General features: G+C 37.6%; 1 protein-coding gene and 3 non-coding genes across 4 annotated transcripts; 3 read left to right on the top strand and 1 right to left on the bottom strand.

Moving 5' to 3' along the window:
* Positions 1–3,528: 3,528 nt before the first annotated feature.
* Positions 3,529–3,600, bottom strand: Trnaa-ugc. Its single transcript has one exon. It is a non-coding gene; the product is annotated as a tRNA-Ala (tRNA).
* A 428-nt stretch (positions 3,601–4,028) lies between these two features.
* Trnaa-ugc lies at positions 4,029–4,100 on the top strand. The gene has a single exon. It is a non-coding gene; the product is annotated as a tRNA-Ala (tRNA).
* Positions 4,101–5,179: 1,079 nt separating this feature from the next.
* Trnad-guc lies at positions 5,180–5,251 on the top strand. The gene has a single exon. It is a non-coding gene; the product is annotated as a tRNA-Asp (tRNA).
* Positions 5,252–7,805: 2,554 nt separating this feature from the next.
* On the top strand, positions 7,806–21,875 carry LOC115625447 (Na(+)/H(+) exchange regulatory cofactor NHE-RF1). The gene is made up of 2 exons (XM_030520498.1): positions 7,806–8,360; positions 19,920–21,875. Exon 2 carries the CDS (start codon positions 19,925–19,927, stop codon positions 20,855–20,857), a length of 933 nt encoding a protein of 310 aa, XP_030376358.1. The 5' UTR covers positions 7,806–8,360; positions 19,920–19,924; the 3' UTR covers positions 20,858–21,875.
* Positions 21,876–22,269: the final 394 nt, after the last annotated feature.

The raw sequence follows: 22,269 nt of genomic DNA, 5'->3' as shown, positions 1-22,269 counted from the left end.
ATGTTTTTGTAATGCTCCCACATTTTAAGTGTCGTGCCCTCCACTGCTCTGAACTGAAGGTCTTCATGGTCTTCATCATCCGCATTGTCTTTGTAGTAGCATAATACTCTAATACAGTTGGGTCTGTTGTACATTTTCTGCACCGCATGGCGGCATTTCAAAGTGCATAATTTTGCTGAATTGTTGAATAGATGAATTGAAAACCCTCATTAAAAATGTGGTCTGGTTTGTTTTGGTTTTTGGTTTTGTCGGTGACAATGCTCTAAATTGTTTTAAACCTAATTGACAATCACATTCTCTTCGAGCCGAAGCCGATGCCAACGCCAAATCCAAAGCCAAAGTTACAGTCAATTCAACTCTAAATTATCCACAACGATTTAACGTCAGATGCAGTCGGAGAAGCCAACCAACCAGTCACCCCATTGAGGCAGCGCACCTTTAACACACACACTCACACACACACACACACATGTAAATGTCCACACACACCAGCACATGACACGCCTGTCACAGAATTGAGGTTATGTCATTTGTTTAGTTTGTTGCTTCAATTATTTAGCAGACGGGCCACTCTTGCACACACACACACACACACACACACACACACACACACACACACACACACACAGGCATTCATTTTGCCAGCCATGGCCATAAACAATTCTCTCTACATAGGCCTTGTGGTGCTCATGCAATTACATAAATTTTCTGTGACAATTTCGATTTCCATTTTCTTTTATTTAAATTATGCCTCAGAGTCATTGGGGCGGCTCGGTTGTGGCTGCTTGCATGAATTTGGCACTTTAGCAGCAATGTTATAAAATATTTATTGCACACACACACACGCACACACACGCACACACACACACACATACACACAAACATTCACAAACAGATGGCGAAGATGGTTTGGTAATTAATTTCAATATAAAATATCAATGCATATTTATGCGGGCGCCTGGCACTACTTGCATAATTATATTTATGCAATTCTTAGTGTGTGTGTGTGCATGTGTGTGTAGTGCGTGTGTCTGGCATTCGGTGTCAGGTGTGACATTTTCTGATTTTCGGTCAGTAATTGATGGGCAGCATTTAAATGAAATCTAATTTGATGTGTGTCAATTGCATTTAAGTCAAAGTTTTAGAGTGTACACTGGAAAAAATGCGTTCAAAGAACCAGTTTTAATTACATTGAGTGCAAATGTTGTTCAATATACTACATCAAATTACTATATAGAAACGAGTAGAGTGCTACCTTCTACCTGCTTTTATCTCAACCTAAGTCTTTTAACTAAAAGAACATTGCTGCACCAATAGCTCCTATGGCAGCTATATAATATATTGATTTCGTTTGATAAATCGACTTTTACATTTAGCTAAAATATTGAGGTATCTAATCAAGAATGTGGTTTCTAATTAACTTGCTCGGCGTATGGATAAGACAAGTCCATATACTAACTGTTATGGTTCAAAAGTTATTGATGTTCATTCGGATAGCTTTGTTTACTTTAAGTAACCTTCATGCCGATCATATATATATATATATATATATATATATATATATATATATATATATATATATATATATATATATATATATATATATATACAGACTGACACGCTTCTCCCTATTACATTCATTCGTCGTTTATACATACTTCACACATACTTTCCACAAAATTACAACAACAACAATTATTATTAATTTTCAAAAAAAAGGCCTTTCTATGACTTTCAGAAAAGCTTATGTTCTGGCTATTAGAAGGAGCAATTTATTATCTCAGCCGAAAAAGTTAAAAGATCTCCAACGTTTGTTTAAGTCTTCATTATTAAAATATTTAAAAAACGTCAACGTTTCGTTATATGATTTATTTTACAAAGTAACAATAAACATGGAACATGAAACATAAAAACACATTGGGGTGGAAGCTGCAGCTGAAAAACTAAGCCAAATTAATTTTTGGAGTCATTTTTTAATTTAAGTAAGTGTTACATTTACTCGAATTACTTCTAAGTTGGTGAGAGTTCTATGTCTTCACAGTTGCAGATACAGGTAGCTTAAGCTAAATTCTAAATGTATTAGACAGCTGTCAAAATAAAAGACTTTCTCCAAAACAACACACAATTTTGTAATCTACTGCTGTACTCATTCCGCAATGCAGAAAAAACATCAAGTCACTTCGTTACTGCCGACAAAAACTTGAACTCGAAATTTGTCTGTTGGGCTGAAGTTTTAATTACACTCAGAAAAATTATATATACTATTATATAGTATTTCTACGAAATATTGTTCTTAAATTGGATACCTCAACCCCTTGTTAAAATGATTCCTTTCCGTAGGTAGCCCCAAACTAATAAATAAAATAGCTTATGTAAAGTCCAGATATAAAGCTTTATAGCAATTTTCGAAGTAAACGTACGTTTTTAAGTTTTTGGTATCAGGAAAGTGCAGAGCAGGCCATAAGGCGCGATTTTTCTCTCTGTGCAGTTGAGTTGAATTTATGACTTAAAGAAATCAAAAGCAAGCAAGATTTGGTATTTTTGTTGTCAGACACATTCGAATAAATGCCAGCCCTTGATTTCAGACAGCAATCCAACAACCACCCACTCTAAAATCAATTGCCTGGCTAACCAATATTTGGCCTGCCAACTCGAATGTTTTCTAGGACGCCTCCTGCTGCACCGGACTCGGCCAAAGAATGAAAAGGATGGTGGGGCGCTCGGAGGGTTTTGGCAATGCGGCTCATGCAAGATTTAATTTTAATTTAAACTACGCAAATGTTGCGAAAGTGAGAACAGGCAATTTCCTTCCTTTCAAAAACTGAAAGCACAACAGAACAAAAACCCGAGGCCGAAACCCACACAAACACACATACACACACATGCATTGGAAAAGTCCCACCCTCCCAGTCGGACCCCGACTCCGAGTGGGGCTCAGACGCTTGCCTGAAATTTCCTGTGCACAGCTCGAATGGATGCATTGCCGCCTAACACATTTTAACCACTTGACTGCATTGTGGCTTAAATGGTTTTTGTGCCCGTCAGAAGTCAAACCAACCAACCAACCCAACCAACTAACGAACCAGAGCCAGGGAGCCAGAGGCGCTGTCAACTATATGAAGTCGTCGTCGGCGCTGCAACAACGTCAGGCTTGACTTGCCCCTGGCCCCCATATCACCAACGCCGTCTCCGTCTCCCTTCTCCGTCTCTGCCTCCGCCTCGACGCCTTCACGGCTGGCAATGGCAACAATAGTGTGTGTTTTTGCCAATTGACATGCAGACCTGATGCCAGCCGTAAATCGGCATAAATAATTCATTATTGCCGCCTCGTTGCGCATAAATCAAGTTGGCTTGAACAACGACTTGAACTCCAAGTGTCTGTAGATGAAGTCAGCGGTGTCTTGACATCGATAAACCACCCACATGACCCATGACGTATGCTGTTATACAGTACTACTACCAAAATAATACAACATACATATTTTATTTGGCCTGTAGTACTTTAAATGAAATAAAAATATATACTTCTGGAGATGCCGGGGATTGAACCCGGGGCCTCTCACATGCAAAGCGAGCGCTCTACCACTGAGCTACATCCCCATGAGGTCATCTTCGGACATATGGCAAACATGGTTATATGAATTCTTCAAAGGCAGATACTTGCACTCACGAAACACATTTCATTATATACATATTTCCTATATTATTATATTAAAACAAAGTGTAAGTAGCCAACGAATTAAATTTGACACCAAACTTTAAACAAGTGTTAATTGTTGTAATTTAATTTGCACTATTAGTGGATCAGATAATAAAACAATTTTATTAATTATTCATATTAAATGCGTATAGCAATAGCATTTTTTTCCGTACCTAATGTCAAACACGATAAGTTAGTACACATGTGTATGTCTGTATGTTTTACATTAACAAATGTTATTGAACATCAAACAGTTAACTCGTATTGCAAATTTTAGCTAGCAATGAAGCGATGAACTTATTTGGTTTTGGCTGCGCGATTGGCATATGGGGATGTAGCTCAGTGGTAGAGCGCTCGCTTTGCATGTGAGAGGCCCCGGGTTCAATCCCCGGCATCTCCAAGACAAATTTTTTTTTTCTGCGGTATTTTAAATATAGTTTTACAGCTATTTTTGAAACTCTTTAAATTATAACGTTTGAGCGGCCCGTTTCCCACTTCGTTTGTTATGGATCTGTTATTTTTTAACAGCCACACTGTATTACTTCGTTCGATGTTGTTTTTGCTCAATGTTTTCATTTTTTGTTTGCTTTTCTTATTCACTATCAAAACATAAATCCGTTCACCACCTCCATCTGAGATCACAATCGATCGCATTTTGTCTTCTTCATTCGTAAAATCGATAAAGTGATCCATGTTACTATCAGGCGAACAGAAAATAGAAGAGGCTTTGCTTTTTGTAGCTGTTTCATTATTTTATTCGTACGCCCGCATGATCGTTTCCAAGGCTGTGGTGTATAAATACATTGTGAAATGCTACTATAGGTGTGTAAGCGAGATGGAGCGATGCGGCAGAAGCGTCTGTTGGGAGAGTGACGTAAAGAACCGTGACGAGCATACGGGCGTTAATTACGCATGTGTGCTAGTGTGAGAGTCGCCCTCTCTCTGTCTCTTTTTTTCTTTGAGTGTACGGCGCGTTTTATTTAAACTTTTTTGTTTCACACAACGCTGGCGCACCATTAAATTGAAAATTAACTTCGTTCGTTAGTTGCCTCTGTGACCCTGTCAGTTTACTCAAATCATTGAACGATTTTTGCACGGTTTTTAAAATCAAGTTCATTCCGTTAGTTCCATTCCTGTTCAACCTACCAACTTAAACATACTTGAGCCTACTTACTTGCAACCTAAGGAAACTTATATACATACATACATATGTATGTACATATGTACATACAATTATGCTACCACTTCAAAGGAACAACGATCGAGTGGTGGCCAATCGTTAAATGTTATCTTTATCTTTAAACTATTTCAATGTAAGTTAATTGAAATTGAAAATATGAACAATAGAAAATATGTACATACATACATATAAGTACATATGTGCATACACATGTATGTATTTTGTCTGAATGATTATTAGTTTATTAGATTCACTTACCATAAGAGTTAAATGCATGGTTAAGTAATCCGCACACAACGTCCTCGATAGTATAGTGGTTAGTATCCCCGCCTGTCACGCGGGAGACCGGGGTTCAATTCCCCGTCGGGGAGAGAGACGTACGTTCTTGATTGCATTTTTTTTTATATTAATTTTTAAAGTATTTTATGCCAAAAGACAAATATTGAGGCCATCTGTGAATTTCCACGGTTCCGCTAAATTTAATAAATTTATTATAGAGCTAGCTTTTTGCAAACTCCCTCACAAGCGCTTCAATTCACTGTTTAAGGCAAATGGGAAAAGGATTAAATTTAGTTTTGCATTAATTTTATTGCAGTTGCAGAACTTTTATCAGCCGTCTGCCGGCCAAATCTCAAGATGCCGCACAGTTGCATTTGTGCATATAAATTTCACGAAAAGGTATTTGGCTTATTTCGCTTAATCTCAATCTTCCGCGCTCAGCCACTGGACCGGACTCTCGTTCCTCGTTCCTCAGCCATCGCCCTGCACTCGCGTATACGCCATTTGGAGTTGCATTAAATTTGCGAGAGATTTGCGCTATTTCCTATAAATATGCATGCAAAGGAAGGGCAAAAACAAAGAAATTCTCACAGCCAGCTCGGCTAGAGTTCTGTATATGAGATAAACAAAGGTAGGTAGCTGTGAGGGCCAGCTGCCCCAGTTTGTGGCGCAAACTGAGTTTAAGTTTAATTAAATGTAAAAAGTGCAAAATAAGTCGTTGACTAATGCAAATACCATTGCTTCAATTCCACTTTGTGCTGCCCAAGGTAGCTGGAACTAATGAAACTGTAGACACTGCACACACATTAATGTACCTATAGTATCTAAATAATCTATTTATATATATACATTTGTACTTACAAGTATGTATATATACACACACACATATGTGTCATGCACCAAATTGTGGCAGAAACATTTTTGCAAAATTTCATTACGCGTTCAGTTGGCCAAATATGCCAGCCAATTTTGTCGCTATTTGCTTGGGTGGTTGCTTTTCAGCTGGTTGTTGGTCTGTTTGTTTGTTTGTCTGCTTGTTGGCCAACTTTTTCAAAACTAATTAAAGCGATAAGAGGCAGCCACGCAACTAAAGTTGAAGCGAAGCGCCAAGAACACTCGGCGAGGAACTTTGACTATTTCATTTGATCGTTATCAACGCATGTCTAAATTAGCATGCTGGCTATTCTAGCGCTCTATAATTGCACAAATTTCTATACCCATGCATGTGCGGGCTGTAGCCAGTTTACCTTTTTGGCATCACATGGCATCATCGGCAATGCGGAAATTAAATAAATTCTCTGAGCCCCAAACACCCGCATCGTTCGCCACCATTCAAAAAGTGAACTGTCAACCCGGAACGGTCCATGTACCCAAAAGTACAGTTGATGGCAAAAAGTGAGAATTTTTATTTTTAATTTACTGCCGCATTGCAGAAAAGGTTTTTAATTTTTCAAATTGAATAGTCGGGCTTGTCATATTCTATCCCTAAACATTTTCAAGTCCAATTAAAATAAAGTAGTTCCCTCATTTCGTCTCACATCGAACTCATCTTTCGAAAGTAATATGAGTATCTTAGGGCATTAAATAAGTTGGATATTTTTGAATGAATATGCATCTTGCCTTTTTTGTTATTATTATATGTGAATACAAGAAGCCTTTGTAAAGATGGAAATAAAAGGATTGTTTACTTGTCGCCTGTATCCTTGTACACCGCAACATTACGAGTATTACGGCTGTATCTCATTTCGAAATATTCATTGCATTGTTCCAAGAATCGCCAACAGTTCTGTATTCGATGGAAAAAAATATTGTCTCCATATGCCTTGCCATACCAAATCCCTTGGAAGTGAGCACACAAATTGATTTCCATACAGGTGCACTCGCTTGGAAACAACAGTGGCTATTGCTGATAAGCCGACAATGGAACAAGGCAGGGGAGTTGTCAGCCCACACATGGTGGGAAAGAGGCGAAAACGTCTGGATGCGTCAGGGTCTGCAAGTTAAAGGGAGTCTGAGTAGCTATCAGTTTAAATAATATGCTTTTTAAATGGTCATTGGTACATGATGCCGTAATTAAGAAAGAATAGGAGAAAGGAAGGAATTTTACAATTGCGTAGTCCATACAAAGCCCAACCCCATTCGAAATGCAACCACTAAAATTTCCCATTTCCATTGTCTAATATAAATATAAAGAAGAGGCAACAACAGTTAACTGCATTTTAAATCAACGTTTAAAGGGAAGGAAATTCGTTTCTCTACAGTGTTAAATGAGTATGATCCTAAGAGTTCAACCATTTTCATCGTCTAAAGTTCCCTTTCAAATATTAAGAAGAGACCACAACTGCATTTTAATTCAAAGTTTAAAGGGTATAATATTGTTCGAATTTCTGTAACGCCCAGAAGGAAGGAAATTCGTTTTTCTACAGTGTTAAATGCGTATGATTCTCAAAGAGTTCAGCCTAAAAGTCGACAACGGATTTGTTCACAATGCTTGACTCTTATCTCTCACCCTCTCCCTCTTGGCTCTCATATGGCGCGCACTCATGCTCATTTCAAGTTTGAATTGCCGAGTGCGCTCACCTGTTGGCTTTTTTAAAGTTGCGCCGTTGGTTCACAATCAGTTACAATTTACCCGCGAAAACGTTAAAACGCCGATAGCGCGTGAATTTTTAACGATAAAACGGACGAAGAATTGTTACGGGCGCTCCAACACATACATACACACACACAAACTCCCCCTCTCGCGATAATCGAAAAGTGCCACGCTCACTACGCTCGCAAGTTAATTTACTACTACCACATACTACCAGAGTGTTATTGTTGTTGCTGTTTTTGATTGATTTCGACTTATGCAAAATACACACGCACACACATGCTTATACATACACACATCCACATTGGCTCGCGAAAAGGTTCATTAAAAATAAGTAAGGCTTAAATTTTTGTGTGTATTTATTAACACAACTCGACGACAACGACGTCGCCAACAGCAGCAGCAGCAGCAGAAGCAGCGAAAACAAAAAGAAGAACAATAACAACAACGTCAGGTTGTTATTTGTTATTGTGCAATTTTTGCCTTAACGCCGCGCGCGTGCAGTTTTTTGACAAGGAGGAGCAGAGTATTGCATACAAAAGAGTGGGGACAACAACAATTTGCCAACAGCAGCCTCAACTACTAGACAACATTTGGTTATATTAGCGGTAAGTCGGCTAAATGCAAAGCGAACGCATTGAAATTACGGTTGAAGTGTAACAAAAAAAAAAAAAAAAAAATGTCAAACTGCGCGTGCGTAGCCTTGACATCGCAATTTCAGTTGTCACAGTTTTAGAGTCCTGAACAGTTTGGCGGGCGGTGCTGTCCAATGCCTCTGCTAATTTATTTTCACAACCATGGACTAAATTCTATTAGTTTGCAAAAAATAAAACAATTTTGTTTATTGAATAATACAAAACAATCAATAAAACGCTCATAAAACGTACCCAAATGCATTTGCCATAACAATTTACTAGTATCCATAACTGAAAAGACACACGCAATCTTGAAGCAAAATCAGACAAACTAAATATGTAATAAAATGTTTAAATTGTTTTAAAAGCGCAAAAAATGAAAAAAATCACGATGTGCGCTGTTAACGACAGTCGCGCTCTTTATAGCAACAACTTACATAATAATTGTTTTTATTTTATTTTCTCTGCGGCTCCTTTTGCACCGCAGCTCTGGTGTCTAGTGTTGTATTACCGTCGTAGCCCGGTTCGCGCAGCCCCGTCTCCGCTCTGTCCCTAGCTCTGGCTGACGTCCGCGTACGCGACTTGGCTGCGTGCAACTCTCAGGTCTTGCATAAGGCCATTTTTAGCTAGCATTGTGCATACCCTACACAAAAAGAGGCATAGCAAAAAAGATAATAGCCAAAGGGGCGATCTATTCATCTGTCTCTAGTCATATTAACAGTGAAGTATGCAATTTAATTGCAGAACAGCCACTTGATTTAAAACGTTCCTTCTACGAGCACTACTTTTTATTGCTAATGATTCAAATTTTTTTATTTCTTCAAGTTACCAAACAAATTTTAATCTATTTTATTTGCTTAAAAGTGAAACTGGAAATGCACGCAAAGGTTGGAAGGGTATGTCAACGGCTCGCTAAGTCGAGGACAGCATTGTTTTCTTACATTTTTTTTTAGTACGAATTGCATGCGAATTTTATTTCTATTTTGATCGTTTGCGTACTTCACGCTATTCATAATTCGCTTTTTAAAATGTTGCTTAGTCGCTCGGGGTTTCTTTTTTTTTATTGTTGGTTTGCTTTATTCATGGCGCAGGCGTGTCGTCGTGGGGCACTCGGCGGTTAAGCGCCGCTTGGCAAGCAGTCAATAGCCCCTCGGCCCACGTTCATGTGAGTCTGGTATTTCAGTTATGCTCCCAAAGCTGGTTTCGTTGTAAGTCGCGTATAAACTTTTATTTTTATTATTAGTTCACCGGTTTACTTCACCTGATTTCTTGTTGTGCATTTTTGTCGCGTGTAGCTGGTAACCCCCCACCATCTTTCTCTTGTGGTTTCTGCTTTTAACTCTTTTGGGTTTTGTTAGTACATTGATGTGTTAGATGTGTTAATTTTTAGCGCTTGTAACTCGGACGGAGTTCCAGCAACATAAAGTTCTGAGCTTGTCACCAACATTTAATCTATGCAAATACCATTCAAGATATTTTTGGGTATTTCCGAACTTAAAATACACGTTTCAATATTTTTACACACTTTGAACAACTTATTTAGAAGTCAGCTTTAGAGTTAAGTGATTCGCTATCTCTGCCTAAAAATTAGGCACTTGTAGTTCTCGATAGCTTTTAACTACGAGTTTTTTACAACAATGACACATTTTCTCTGATTCGAATACTTGCTTCATAAAGTTTTATCACACTTTCTTATCATACGAGTATTTACTAATTTATTTTACAATTCCAAAAATAAATAAAAGAAGAAGAATCTTTTAACAATAGTCTTTGGAAAGGCATTTAAAAAGCTCGGACCGATCACGGTCAGCCTGTGCAATTCCACAGACACTTAAGCGGGCCTCACTGCATTTTTAAAGAATTCAAAATCGTTTTAATATAGTTAAGAGATTTAGAACAAAGCACATTCAGTCCAAGCATTTTATTTATTTTTCCTATTTAAATATCCTATTACGGCGTCACAATTGAGAACGAGGTTTTCTTTAGCAATAATATATTATCACTTCATCATTTTTTGTTAAATAAGTCTGTGTTCCCAGCATTTCCACTGCACATTCATTTGTTTAGTTTTCGACTGCGCAATTACTATACCTATTTCATTTTGAGTGGCATGTGAAAAGTTAAACAATTACACTGGCTGAGAGAGATATACGCGAATGCATAAAAATCCAGACACAATAGAAAGGTTTATAGTTTTTACTATCATAGTTCATTTTGCAAAAACTGTTAACTTCTGTATTTTATTTGGCAAGCGAGTTACACACAGGCTCCAACATTTTAAATACTGCGCTGCTGTTGAATTATGGTTTTTTATAATGTGAGCACTTCATCTTGTCAAGGTTATCTACTTAATCAATTCTATGTATGTGCGGCGCTCCGAACCTTTTATACCGTTCAGCGCAACTTTTCTTAACAATACAAGTATATGCAAACCAAATAAGGAGTATTTTTTAACGATTTCTATACTAACAGTTTTGAGGGTCCACCATATGTACTTTTGGGGGTTACACGCATTCTCCACAATCTAACAAACATTTGAGGCTTCGTGTACAGGCCGTACAAGACGCTTATAGGAAATTGTGGAACTTCAGATGAAATGCCTTTAATGAATAACTACAACGATGCCATAATGCCATGCAAATTTATCAAAGTTGTCTAGAAATTTTTACTTTTCGCTTTGGATGAACTTTTTGTTTTGTTCGTTTGTTGATTTGTTGGTCAACAAAGCGAACGACGCATAACTTTCCAATGCCGCCTAACCTTAACAAATGTATAATTTATACGAAATATTTTCGTAATTATGTGCATAGGAAAAAATATCTGAGAGATGGACCATTTCAAAAGCTGCCGCTGCCGCTGCCGCTGCAGCTTGTCGATAAAACGAAAACGAAAGCTGAAAAATCGTTATAAGTATACATCCGAGGAGTAACAACAAAAATTGTTGAACGGACAAATGTATGGCAGACAGGCATGCAGGCAGGCAGTAACGATAGTAAAGAAACAGCAAGAAACAAAAAGCTCAAGAAGCCAACAACAATCTGTTCAGCGTTGAAAAGGAAGCCACGAACGAGTTGCCCAAAAACAAAAAACAAGCTAAGAAAACGCCTAAAAAAGCAGCAACAAGTACACACAACAACGTCAAAGGCGAAGATATTTCAAAAATAAGCAAGAAGACAACTACAACAACTACAACAACAACAGTAAATAGCAGCTTGCACAACAACAACAAGGCAAGAAGGCAGCTACCAAAAACTGGTTCTAGAATCAATTTTTATTTTCTCAAGCTGGAAAAAAAATCTGCGGCAAACTGGACGCACCAAAAATTTGAGGCAACTTGAAAATGAATTTTGTTGTTAGCCAGTCTGCCGGCCTGCCTGTCTGCTCTGCCTGCCTGCTCTGCCAGGCCGTGTTCGCGCACTCAGAAAGCTACAGATACTTGTACTTTGTGTTCGTGCAGATGCGAGCGACTCAAGCCTTAGCAGCTTCTCAGGCCAGAGGATGGAAGGCGGAGCGGTTGGCGGTTGGCGGGGAGCGCTAGCAGCAGCGACGAGATTTTTATACTTTTAATAGTTGTTTTTTATTTTTGAGCTGAATGTGTTAAAAGTTGCTGCGCATACACACAAACACACACACACACGCACACACACACACACGCACGCACTGTCAACAACCACAACAACATCACATTGTAGTCGTCAGCTTGGGCTGTTGGGAGAGTATCTGTGAGGTTGCTCACATGCATGCACGTAGCTATAGATATGGATACGCACACGCGCATTACTTTCATTGCGATCAGAATCCGAATTTTAATTGCTTTTGCCTAAAAGTGGCTTAAATACACGACAGCACGATGTTAAATAAATTGAAAGTGTTGTTGTTTTTGCTGTTGTTGCACGCCTTTTCATTGTATCCACACCTTTTATTAGACCCCATGCTCTGGAGAATAAAATAATTGAAGGAATAATCTTTAAAGATTATCAACTTCCAATGATTTCTGCAGAAGCCGTAGAGATGAGGAAGAGAAGAAAACCGAAGAGCAGGTTCATTGCTCTGGATCAATCATTTCTCTCATGGAGATACTAGATACTAGATAGGAGATACTCAAGATTTAGAAAATAACACAGCTTATTAGAATTACCGACCTGCTCGTACTATGCTCCCAATAACATATGGTTCCCAATTGGAATTGAACGACACTCAATACTGTTCCTACTCTTCTTAATCCTCAATATGTAGAGATACCCATTCTGGAATATTGAAAATACTGAAATGAGCTCAAAAGACTACAAAAAATAATTGTTTTACGCACTCCTGGATTAAAAAATAACGAAAGTGTAATGATGTTGAACTTAACGCTTTAATTATAAGAAAACAACACAAAAATCTCTATATAATTAGGATTGCAAAGAATAAGTAATATAACTGTTTTTAATCATTTATTGGCTGAATAGTATTGTTCGATAGACATTCGTTCGACATACGATAGTTTGATTCACATCCGGGTGCAATATCAATTCAGTTTTCGATGTGGATTCATAAATATATACATATATTATAACTAAAGAAAATATCAAATAACTCTTATCTCACGAATACTTTGTGAGATGTTCATAAAATGCAGTACAATTGAGAAAATGTTCTTATTTTGGAAACTTTTTATGCCTCTTTTTGTGTTGAGATGTTTGTTTGGATTGTATTTAGCACTCGGTTGCGAATATTCTGTTTAATTTTATTTTCGTGCATTTCTATCCCAATATATACAAGTACACCAAAATGTTGTTTCAACTTCTTTTGTGTGTTTGCATCTAAGAAAGTCTTAAACGTCTGCTTGATGGATTGACAATCGCGCCCCCACAACAAAACTGAGCCTTTTCTGATTGATTTACACTAGCTATCCATATTATAACTTAGATTTTGTAAAAGCTAGTCGTTTTACTTGACATGCTTAATTTATGATGGGGGGACTATATACTGAACAATATACGTTGCTAATTGAAAAATGTACAACAAAATATTCGTTAAATTTGTGAGAAATCGTTAGACTATTTTAAAAATCTAAACACAAGGCAACATCTTACCCTTTCTTCTAAATATACTTTCGTTTCTACACACAAGTGTATAAATATTTGCACACATTAAGGCATTCAGATAACGTATGCATATTGTTGACAATATCTCTAAGAAAGTGCTGGAAATGTTTACGTAGTCTTAATTAGAGTCCAAATTACAATTGTTATCAATGTACTTGGTTATGGAGTACAAGTAGATACAGTTTTTGCGATGATCTCATTCAGACAATACTATATATCATTGTTCTCTTGAGTGTGGATTTTCACAAGCTTCAATTTTTTTTGAATACTATTTTAATAATAAATAACAAATCATGATTATACTCCAAGTATATAAATATATATAAAAGGTATGCAGTAACTGGCTTGCAAATATATATCTTTAGTATCTGTATACGTGTATGCATATAGAGATTTTTTAATAAATATTGTGCACACAATACATGCAAAAGAATAAATATATACAAGTAGTATATAAAATATATAGCCCCTAGTTGTTGTCTCTGCTCCGTTTGATTATCGTGCCAAATGTTAACGATCATGAGGTTCGTTCGCCCGTTCGCTGGCCCTCATCTTCTCGAGACTGAGAGTGACGGACTGGCTTGCAAATTATGCGCTGCAGGTGGCTGGTGGTTGGCGGTTGGTGGTTGGCGGTTGGTGGTTGGCGGTTGGTGGTTGGGTTGACTTTACTGGGCCCGAGCTGTCAGACAGGCTGGCTGGCTGGGGGGCTGGCTGAGAGGCGGGCATGAAGGCGGCATTGTTTGCAATTGTCATTGAATATCAGCAAAAAGCGAGAAAAAAAGCAAAAACAATAATCCATAACCAGTTTCGCAGAGTTTCCCAGCTCTAAGTAACTAAGCATTCTCAGACACGATGCCCGCAGCGACAACAACAAAAACAACAATAATAATAGTAGCTACACCAACTCAACTCGCTCTGTCAATTGTTCAGTTACGATTATTCCTCATTGGGGCGCATCTTGAAAGCTGCTAATGAGTTTTTATTTGCTTAGCTTGCTGTGTGGATGCCATTGTAGCTTCAATAAACTTTCTAAGAATCTGAAAAATTAACAAACTCGTTGTTAGAGGTGCTAACCAAGCGTCACCGACGCAAAAGTGTCGCTCAAAACAACAATTCTATTAGCAATTGGCGTCATCGCTTAAAACAAAAAAACAATAATTTCGTGCATGCATGTACTCGTATGTGGGAAGTCAGCATTTTTTTATTTAAAGTCGCACACACACGCAGCTATCTGCTATATGTTTCTCTTTGGCTTAAATCTATCAAGGCACGATAAGATAAGGCGAAGATTGCAGATCTTAGGCAATATTTTTTCGAGCCGCCAAGCAATGTCCTCGAAAGATGAAAAATGAAATCAATAAATTAAAAATGAAAATGCGATTATCAAGTCAGCAGACGACGAAAAAAAAAACCTATAATTAAAATGTGTATTAAAATTTCAAGATAAGTTCAATTAACCAATGTTATCAAGCGTTCGAAAGTATCTACGAGTGCGTTTCTGTATCTCCATATCGTGCCTTGAAGTTCAATTACCTTGAAGTGTGATTGCCTGGCATTGAAATGGATTTGAATAAATTGCATAACAAAACCCACGATATTCAGCTATCGACAGTGAAAGTTTTGACTTCTTAAGCATTTTTATAGAAACCACTGCTAGGCACTTGAAACTGGCGATGACGTCAGCAGTTGGCTCCGCCTTGTCACCTGGCAAAAGCAGTGTAAATAAGAATTAACTAAGTTGTAAATAAGTGCCATTCCGAAAAGGCCTGTGATACATCACATAAAAATGTCAAGGGCTTAATGGAGCTTGAAGTGTGTCAGCTTATGTTATTTAATTTAATTAATAAGCATTTAATTACTTTCATTAATTTATTGCTATTGCATTGCAAAATACAATTGCTTATTCTTAACTTATGCTTAATTCATCTACAAATCGAGATGGAGAGTTAGTCACTGCACCAACATTTGCCCAATGACTCATTTTCTATAAACAGAAAAGGCTGAACCCACGGCTATTCAACTGCTACTACATCTAATCTCAACTCAAATAGCGCAGTAGTCGCCACCATGAATGAATTCCAAGTGCTCATGCGCTCATAATTGCTTATTAGACTTTTATTTTCTAGAAATTATGTGAGTTCTACTTAAAAGTTCTTATCGCTGTTGTGCTTATCTGACTTATGCCGCAGCTATATAGTAAATTGGTTTATTTAACTCTGAAGCAATGGAGCACAATGGGTCTCTGATTTGCATATTTCCACAAAGGGTGTATGCTTATTCTCTATATAATTAATATCACTTTAAAATATATCGTTAAACAAAATAAAAAAAATAGATTTTTGGTTGCGTACAAGCAGGCAATGAAGGCCTTCCACAAATAAATATTTCCCACTTTCCTGTGTGAGATATAGTTTTCAATATAGCAGGATCAGAAGAAAAATTGTATTAATTCATAGATAATTGATGAACTGAAAGGGTGTTACTTTTTAAGTAAATTTCGATTAAAAATATTGGTCATAACATATGCATTAGAAGACTTCTAAGCTGACTAGTTTTCAGTATTTGTTAAATATTTATTGTTGTATTGAACGGATATTGAAAAGAAAGAACCCTGTAAGAGATTGATTAAATGATATGAAAAATGCATTAAGTTCAAACTTAAGCTACACCTCTAAACAACTAGTTTCGAGGGTATCCTATGGTCATTGTGGCATCGACTTGGCTAGATTTGAAATCTGGCGGCAAATCGAAAATCACACAGGCTGCCTTATCAACCTTCAATTTGCATGACCAAATAGCGAAACGTGCTAATATTTGGGTTAAAACCTAATTAAATTCCTTGCCAGCATGTGCAAAAAAAAAGAAGAAAAGAAAACACGAAACTTTAATTATACTTAGTTTACTTGGAAATACTGCCGCAGCTATTTCGCGTCTCAAAATTTCCGTTTAAGAGCAGTCGGGCACGTTTAGACTTAAGCAGCTGTGACTTTAAATGTGATTGTGATTGTGGTTGTGGCTGTGATTCAACAGGCCAGGCTACAGCTGCAGCTCGTCTAACAATACGATTACGAGTATATGGCGAATAATAGGAATGCCGACCGACATGAATTGAAGCTAAAGTTCTAACAATTTTTAGCTTATTTAACACGGTCGGTCGGTCGTTTGGTCGTTTGGTCGATTGTCGATTTGAGGCTCTCTGTTCGAAATAACAGCACAGCGGCTTCAACTGCGACAGTGACAGTGACTCTGCATACGTAACCTAACGGCTAATTTGTTTTAATGATGAGAAACCGCTTAAATAAACAAACAAACAACAACAACAACAACAGCAATAGCAGCAGCAGCAGCATCAGCAACAATGGGAACAAGCATTGTTGCTGATAAAACTTGTGTACGTACTTCATGCTTGATTGCAAATTCAATTAAAGTTTTGCTTTGGGGCCAGCATGAGAAGCAGGCGGGCAGGCGGGCAGGAAGCACTTGAAGTTGGAGGGAAAACATTTTTAAATAGTCGCATAAATAGATGAATAAATTAGTTATTGTACATGGTAGTCATAAAATGCGCGCCTACCCCTCCCCTCCCACCACTTGACAAATGGATCCGCGCCATGTTGTAGCATCCATTAGCCTGGCTGTATGGATGCAAGGATAATGCGGTCTAGTAGTCCCTTATTATTAGACAAGAATCAAGAAAAGAGGAAGCTTCTACTTCACTGCAAATAACTTATGTGGAGTTAAGTGAACAATAGAAACTGTTGCATGAGATCATACAGTTGGAATACACATATAGTAGATAAGATTATTTTACATTAGTTATAATATTTATTGCAACAATGAAATGTGTACAAGATTAGCTGGTTGCCAAATTTATAATTTGAACTAAAATTCCACAAACTATTTACTTATATAACTTTTACCCACTACTTGTACTACTACTTATGACGCATATTTATTTAATGTCAAGTTTATTATTCTTTCAATATCCGCCAATCAACTATCATTATTATTACTATTATTTTGATTTGTTTTGTTATTTATCGCTCTATCAAATGCCTGTTCCGCTTCCTAATAAAAAAATAATAATAATGTATATGTGCAATTATTTATGATACCTGATGTGTGCTCATTTTTTGTCAGTGCCGTGCCTCATTGTCTATTTGATTCATTAAAAATCACTTACAATAGAATCTGGCAAACAATTGTTGGCCCAAAGTCAAGGTTACATGAGAGCTCATCTTGGCAGGCACACACACACTCTCACACAGACAAATAACCGCAAAAATAACAATATTCCACAAATAATACACATTGTGTAATACTACGTATTGAGGCTGGGTCTCTACTCAATAGAAACAAAATCATGACAGGCTCATTTATTTCACGTGCTCAACCTTTTATACATGTTTTTCACTTTTTGCTTTGCACTTCAAGATGAATCATTAAGCCAATGAATTCCCAACAAAGACAACTACAACTCTATACTATATACAGATATTTAAATACAGAGATAGAGGAATACAGATTTGCACATTAACACTCATATGTTACTTGTGATATTTTCTTGATCTGTTTTTATAGGCCTTCTCGGTTTGTCTATCACGATTATCCTTTTTTAGCTACACCCTGGTCAATGTATTCTAACTAAGCATTATTTTTATTTAACTAACTAACTTTGTAAGCTCGAAGAATGCATTCTGAAGATTTGGCATTCAGTTTTTCCTTGCATTGCGTTTTCTTCTACCAAAGTTGTTCCCATTGTGTTGACCTGCTGACATACTCTGAAAAGCCGTGATAATACAAGTAATACTAATATAAGTACCTCTATTGCTTATATAAACAGCAATAGCTTCTGCCACAGCACGTCACTTCACTTAGAAACAACTTTTGCGTCATACTTGTCTTTAAGAGATATTCAAGCACTTGTTGTGCATGTGTGTGGGCTAGCCTTTAAAAATTCAGCAAAAATCACGTTGGGTTTGATGTTTTGTGCGACTCTCTGTTAGCCATTAAAAGCGTGTCAAAAATTTGTTTCTGACCCATGAACACATACGTTTGGAATTTCTGTGCGATTGGCGACTTGCCTGCAAAACTTAACGTTTAGGCACGGTCATAAACAATATTTAGCAAATAATAATAGCAACAAAATATAATAACAACACTTTAGATAACCATAAAGCAATGTTTGTTCGCCGCTCAACGGAGCTTTTCGGGGCCTGAGACTCTGAGCGTGGAAACGATATTTTCATTTATAGACAAAGGTAAACAACACGTACACGCTCTATAGAAATTCATAATACCATAATGCCATACACGCGTTAAAGAAAGGTGTCGATCTTGAAAGTGACGTTTCCGGTCAGTGTCTGTGGTTGAGAATGTGAATGGGAATATCTCAAATATTAGGCAATATACTACTTACTATGTGTATGGCGAAAAACATTGCCATGACAAAGCAAGAGTGCAGAGCACTCGATAAGCAGTCCACTGATAAAAAGTGCAAAGCCGAATGAAAAATAATTTCCTAAACTATACAACAAATAAATAAGTAATGGGAATTCCTATAGATAACTAAATAGTTTTAAAAGTGTACAACCTTACCTTCCATTCTTTTAAACTGATTTTGCAAAAGAGGCCCATTTAAGATTGCGTTTTATAATATAAAACAAATTGCCAAATAGTTGAGTGTTTTATTGCAACAAGAAGGACCTTAGGAAGGAAGCTATTTCTGTTCACCCCTATTCTGGTATCCCACACATTCTTTGAAATGGAGGAGGTATCTATATTAAAGTGCTAAATTATTTTAATATTTAATTTACTTAATAGCTGATATGGGGTACAATCTAAGCCATGATCACTATCTTCGGTAAAGAACAGTGGTGTCCACCACTTTTACAGGATTTGCTTTATTTTTAATCGGAACTCCATCAGCACTTGAATTTGAATTTCATTTCAGATATATGACCATCATGTTCAATTCCACTATCGTTTTCATTCGATAAATGCCTTTTCTTCTCTTGGTTTTTATGTTGCCTAGTGTTGATAGTAATGGGTAGACGTTAGTTAAGCATTTGATAAGCAGCGACTTCCTCTCTATACTACATACATACATGTACATACTTATGATTATACAGCTGACATAAAAATTGTTCTTTCAAAATGTGCGAATTAATCGCGTTTATTGACCCTTTTGTATGTGTCACTGAAATGCTGAGGAATGTCTGACGAAGAGCTTCTAAATTAGACCGTTCCACTTGGCCCATTTTGATAAATACATACATACATACATACATACATATAAACTATATGTACATGATCTTGAAATTTATCGGCAAATGTTGACGACACAAATGAACAAAGTAATTTTAATGAAGTCTTATCGCTGCACATTGAAACTGAGAGAAACTAATCAGCTCTCGCTCTTTATTGTTATTATTTCTTTATGCAGACGCCATGTCTACACCGAACTCACCAACCACGCCCAAAGCACCCACGCCGCCCACATTGCCGCCCGGCGTCACAAAGGTCTGTCACATAGTCAAGCGGCCGGACTTTGATGGCTACGGCTTTAATCTGCACTCGGAAAAGGTGAAGCCGGGCCAGTTTATTGGCAAGGTGGACGCCAATTCACCAGCTGAGGCAGCAGGTCTGAAGGAGGGGGACCGTATTTTGGAGGTCAACGGTGTCTCCATTGGCAGCGAGACGCACAAACAGGTGGTGGCACGCATCAAGGCTATTGCCTGTGAGGTGCGGCTGCTGCTCATCGATGTGGATGGAAAGGCCATTGAAGCATCCGCATCGCCGCCCTCGTCAGTGGTTAGCAATGGCAGCAGCTCTCCAGCACCAGCCTACGAGGGCACCAAACAGGAGATGCCCGGCGCCAGCGCCAACATCAGCAGCATCAGCATGGTGAGCACGAAGCGTGCCTCGAACGCGAGCAGCAATCAAAGTGGCAGCACAATGAATGTCAGCGACATGGATGTTGTGGACAGAGCTGTTCCAGCTGCATCTATGCCCATGTCTACGCCTCCCATGGCAGCCCAAAATGGCACAAAACCGGTGGCCATAACCAACAACAACAACAACAATTTAATGAACACACCGCCACCACCCTCAGCGGCCAAGGCATCGATGAACAGTAACGGCAATGTCTATACCACTAACGGCACTAACGGCACTAACGGCACCAACGGCACCAACGGCAACACGCCCACGTCGCCCATGTCGCCCAGCAGCCCAACAATGGCCGTTAATCGGGCAGGCAGCCTCAATCTGCCGCTCACCGCCGCCGAAATGCGCGCCAAGTTGGCCTCCAAGAAGAAGTACGATCCAAAGAACGAGAGTGTGGATCTGAAGAAGAAATTCGAAATCATACAAAAGCTCTGAGAGTATCCTCCGGTTGTGGAACCAGCATTGTACTTGTTATTAATTTACACACAAACACACACGCACACATATAGTATACACACACACACACACAAATACGTTTCACAGCTAGCGACTAACTAGCTGAAAATCTACTTTAACTTCCTTAGGCCATGAAAAATGTAATATTTATGATACAGTCTTGTTTTGAATTCCGAGAAATGCAATTTCTAATAAGTATACATATTTATTAATTGCTGGCATTTCGTTCCACCGCCATCGGAAATGGCAACAAGCCTGCGATTACAGTTTTCCCGCTCTAAGATTTACATTTAATGAAATTTTGAAATAATGTAAACTAGATGAGAACGGGAATAGAAACGAACTTTTTTTAAAAATATGTCACAGTCTGGACAGGATATGTATTTCTGTATTAATTACGAGAAGTCGGAAATCGTGAACGTTTGCCACTTAATACCATTAATCCCAATTACACAAATCCTAATGTGATTATTCCATTTGAACTATATAGTAGCTGACGATTCTCTTGTATCGTAGAAATGTCGAAATACGTAGGTCGAAGTGCGATAATCGCTCGTATGTATACAGCTATCCATACGTACAACAAATATATATACATATTTTTTAAATACATATTTAGTATGCCAAGTCACTTATTAACTAAGCAAATTTTTAATTATTCTAGCCTAAACTTAAAGCAAAATTGTTTAAAAACAAAAACAGAAAAACGTACGAAAAATGTAACATTTAATTTAGTACTCTTTAGCGAATGTATCCAAGTATTCATATATGCTTAAAAAATAATAATTTGGAAACTTACATTTTTTAGTGAAGAACCACAATTTGAAAACAATTCCAATGTACTAAGTTTATGTATAAAGAAAAACAGAACCTGTTTGGTTTTGGTTTTTCTGTAATTTCAATTAGAAATATGTAATTAAATGTGCGTTTTTGGCAAATATGTATTCAAATTGCATATTTTTTCAGTAAATAAAGATAAACAGTAAAAGCGCTCAAATACATGTGTTTTTTGTGTACGTATACTTGAATTAGCAAATGTTAATTGGCAATTGGTGGCGCGGCAAACAACAATAACCTCCCAAACGACTGAACTTGAAAATAATTCCGCGACTCTCACAGCAGCTGCACAAACAGAAGCATCGGGTTGATGTCTCCGCTGCACAGTACTTCCCAAACTGTAGACGAACGATTAGACCTGCCTATATAACTACTCGTACCTATTATACATAGATAAGCATTTCATCCAAAAAACATATTGGAAAATTATTTACAAATATATTTGGATGAATGACTTAAAAATTAATCGCGACGTAGTTCAAATATTTAACAAAAGCCATCCATACCTTACTTCAAGTCGTCTTTGCTAAATCGCTTAAATATTTATTCTTTTC

Source organism: Scaptodrosophila lebanonensis, unplaced genomic scaffold (genome assembly GCF_003285725.1).
Source record: "Scaptodrosophila lebanonensis strain 11010-0011.00,11010-0021.00 unplaced genomic scaffold, SlebRS2 tig00000001-arrow-pilon, whole genome shotgun sequence".
NCBI lineage: Eukaryota > Metazoa > Arthropoda > Insecta > Diptera > Drosophilidae > Scaptodrosophila > Scaptodrosophila lebanonensis.
The sequence above is the reverse complement of the archived record's forward strand: the minus strand, read 5'-3'. Positions and strand labels throughout refer to the sequence as shown.

What these genes read in the sequence shown, in the direction of transcription:
- LOC115625447 (XM_030520498.1), top strand. Translation starts at nt 19,925, where the DNA reads ATGTCTACACCGAACTCACCAACCACGCCCAAAGCACCCACGCCGCCC.